General features: G+C 45.4%; 1 protein-coding gene across 1 annotated transcript in view; it reads left to right on the plus strand.

The window, feature by feature from the left end:
• cpne4a (copine IVa) overlaps nucleotides 1-2,671 on the plus strand; it is a 59,550-nt gene that overhangs the window by 8,164 nt on the left and 48,715 nt on the right. The window contains exon 2 of the mRNA XM_020617361.1: nucleotides 312-503. Coding sequence (XP_020473017.1) covers nucleotides 333-503 — 171 coding nt within the window. The 5' untranslated portion in view covers nucleotides 312-332. The remainder of the gene's footprint in view (nucleotides 1-311; nucleotides 504-2,671) is intronic.

A 2,671-nucleotide genomic window follows, 5' to 3' on the forward strand; every position in this document is an offset into this window, starting at 1 on the left:
GGGGAAGACCCAGGACACGCTGGAGGGACTATGTCTCTCGGCTGGCCTGGGAATGCCTTGGCATTCCCCCGGAGGAGCTGGAGAAAGTGTCTGGAGAGAGGGAAGTCTGGGCATCTTTGCTTAGACTGCTGCCCCAGCGACCCGGTCCCGGAAAAGCGGAGGAAAATGGATGGATGGATGGATAAAATACATAAACCAGATATGAATTGATCACATCCACACAATGACACCGGTAAATGTCCTGTAGCCTTTGTTTTATTGAAATTCTTCCCTCTGACCTGAAATACTGAGCCTTTTCCTTTCCTGTGCAGACTTCCTGTCCCGCCTCCACCATGAGTGACATCTACGAGTCAGCGGCCAACTCTCTGGGTCTGTTCAGCAGCTCCTGTCTCACCAAAGTGGAGCTGCGAGTCACCTGCAAAGGCATCTCAGACCGAGACGCTCTGTCCAAGCCCGACCCCTGCATCGTCCTCAACATGCAGTCCCACGGGCAGTGGATGGAGGTAGGTCGCCATGGCAACCTGGTGGTTTGTGGTTGTTTCTGAGGCTGTCTGGGCGTTCTTTATTTGCAGTGCTAGAAGTACTCAGCTCCAGTATTAAGGTAGCAATACACAAAGTCCTGCATTCAATGTACTTCAAGTGTAATCAGTAATAGTACTCACTCTGCAGTGGTTTACTGCTGCTAAATTCGATTCAATTCAGTTTTATTTGCATAGCACCAAATCACAACAACAGTCTTCTCAGGACAGTTTACAAAGTATGGTCTAGATCTTACTATTATTATTACTATAGAGGAAAAACCCAACAAATCCCCCTGAGCAGCAGGGAGGGGATGAGAGGAGAGGACAGGAGAGAAAGGAGAAGAGAGGAGGGGAAGAGAGGAGAGGAGAGGTGCTCAGAGCATAACCCCTCCCCCCAGCAGCATAACTAAGGGAAGCCCTAACTATAAGCTTTATCATAAAGACAAATCTTGACTCTAATCTTAAAGCTAGAGAGGGTGTCTGCCTCCTGAACTGAGACTCGGAGCTGGTTCCACAGGAGAGGAGCTTGATAGCTAAAGGCTCTGCCTCCCATTCTACTTCTGTGGACTCTAGGAACCACAAGCAGACCTGCACTCTGAGAGCAAAGTGCTCTGTTGGGATGATAAGGCTCTTTGAGGTCTTTAAGATACAATGGAGCCTTGTCATTAAGGGCTTTGTGTGTTAGAAGGATTTTAAATTCTATTCTGAATTTTACAGGGAGCCAGTGGAGAGAAGCTAATATGGGAGAAATATGATCTCTCTTGCTCATTCCTGTCAGTACTCTGGCTGCAGCATTTTGGATTAACTGGAGGCTTTTTAGGGAATTATTGGGACATTCTGACAGTAAAGAGTTACAGTAGTCCAGCCTGGAACTAACAAATGTATGGACTAGTTTTTCAGCATCACTTTGACAGAGAATGCTCCTGATTTGGTGATATTGTGCAGGTGAAAGAAGGCAGTGCTAGAGACTTGTTTTATGTGATTTAAAAGACAGATTTTGCCCCAAATGACCTTTCAGACACATGTTGCTCTGTTTAAAATGTTTACATCTAGTTAAGCCGAGGACAGTAATGACCTATTTAGGACTCAGACCTCAAAGTGTTTGACTTGCAGAACAGTAACTTTGTTCCACCGCGTCTTTAACCCTGCTGGGCCCAGCGATGTTTCTCTGAGTCCAAATATTGTTCAACCTCACTGCACTGTTTTACCCTAGAGGTTTCCCAACATACCAGATCTGTCAGGCTGTGTTTTGGGGAGAGGTGTCTAAAGGGGTCCACAGCACTCCCTTTGATAGCTCAGTTGGTAGAGCCGAGGACTGTAGGGCCTTGATGCTGAAAACCTTAGGTCCTTGGCTTGAAGGACAGACTTATTTTGTAGAGGTAGCTGTGGTTCAGGAGGTAGCATGGTCATCTCCTAACTGGAAGGTTGGCATTCGATTCCCGATCCCCTCAGTCCACATGTCTAAGTCTCCTTGGCCAAGACACTGATCCCCAAGTTACCCCTGGTGACCAGGCAGCGACTGAAACAGCAGCACCATTGGTGAGAAATTTCCCCACGTGGGATTAACGAATTATTTTCCATGTCTTTAAATTTAAGTTCAATCAAATTATTTCTGAAAAGTTTAAATCAGGTTTACAAGCATGTAAATGTGTGTGTTGGCCTCAGGTGTGCAAAGCGCATCTTGAAGATGGAGCCTGGTTTTTGTTTAACAAGCAGGATACTCCTCTCACAGAGGGTCTGTTAACTCTGATGACAGTAAAAATAAGAGTAAAAGCTCAGCAGAGCTTCCGTTTTCTCCCTCAGTGGCTTCTCTCTTCTTCCCAACTCCATTCTGTCTGTTATCAGCCATCTGGAGCTGAGCTGTTTGGTTAAATCACGTCTGGTTGGAAGCTGCTCAGGTTCATTATCAACGCATCACATGACAAAAGAAGGAAAGTCAGTTTTTATACATGAATCTGGTGATAAGCACAACTTCACAAATTATAGACCGGTTTCTCTGTTGTCACAATTTTCAAAAATTCTGGAAAAACTCTAATAACAGATTAGATACATTTATTGACAAACATAAAATCCTGTCTGATTGCCAATACGGTTTTAGGCCGAACCGATCGACATCTTTGGCCATTACCGACCTGATGGAGGACATTACA

This window comes from Monopterus albus, unplaced genomic scaffold (assembly GCF_001952655.1).
Source record: "Monopterus albus unplaced genomic scaffold, M_albus_1.0 scaffold189.1, whole genome shotgun sequence".
Classification (NCBI taxonomy): domain Eukaryota; kingdom Metazoa; phylum Chordata; class Actinopteri; order Synbranchiformes; family Synbranchidae; genus Monopterus; species Monopterus albus.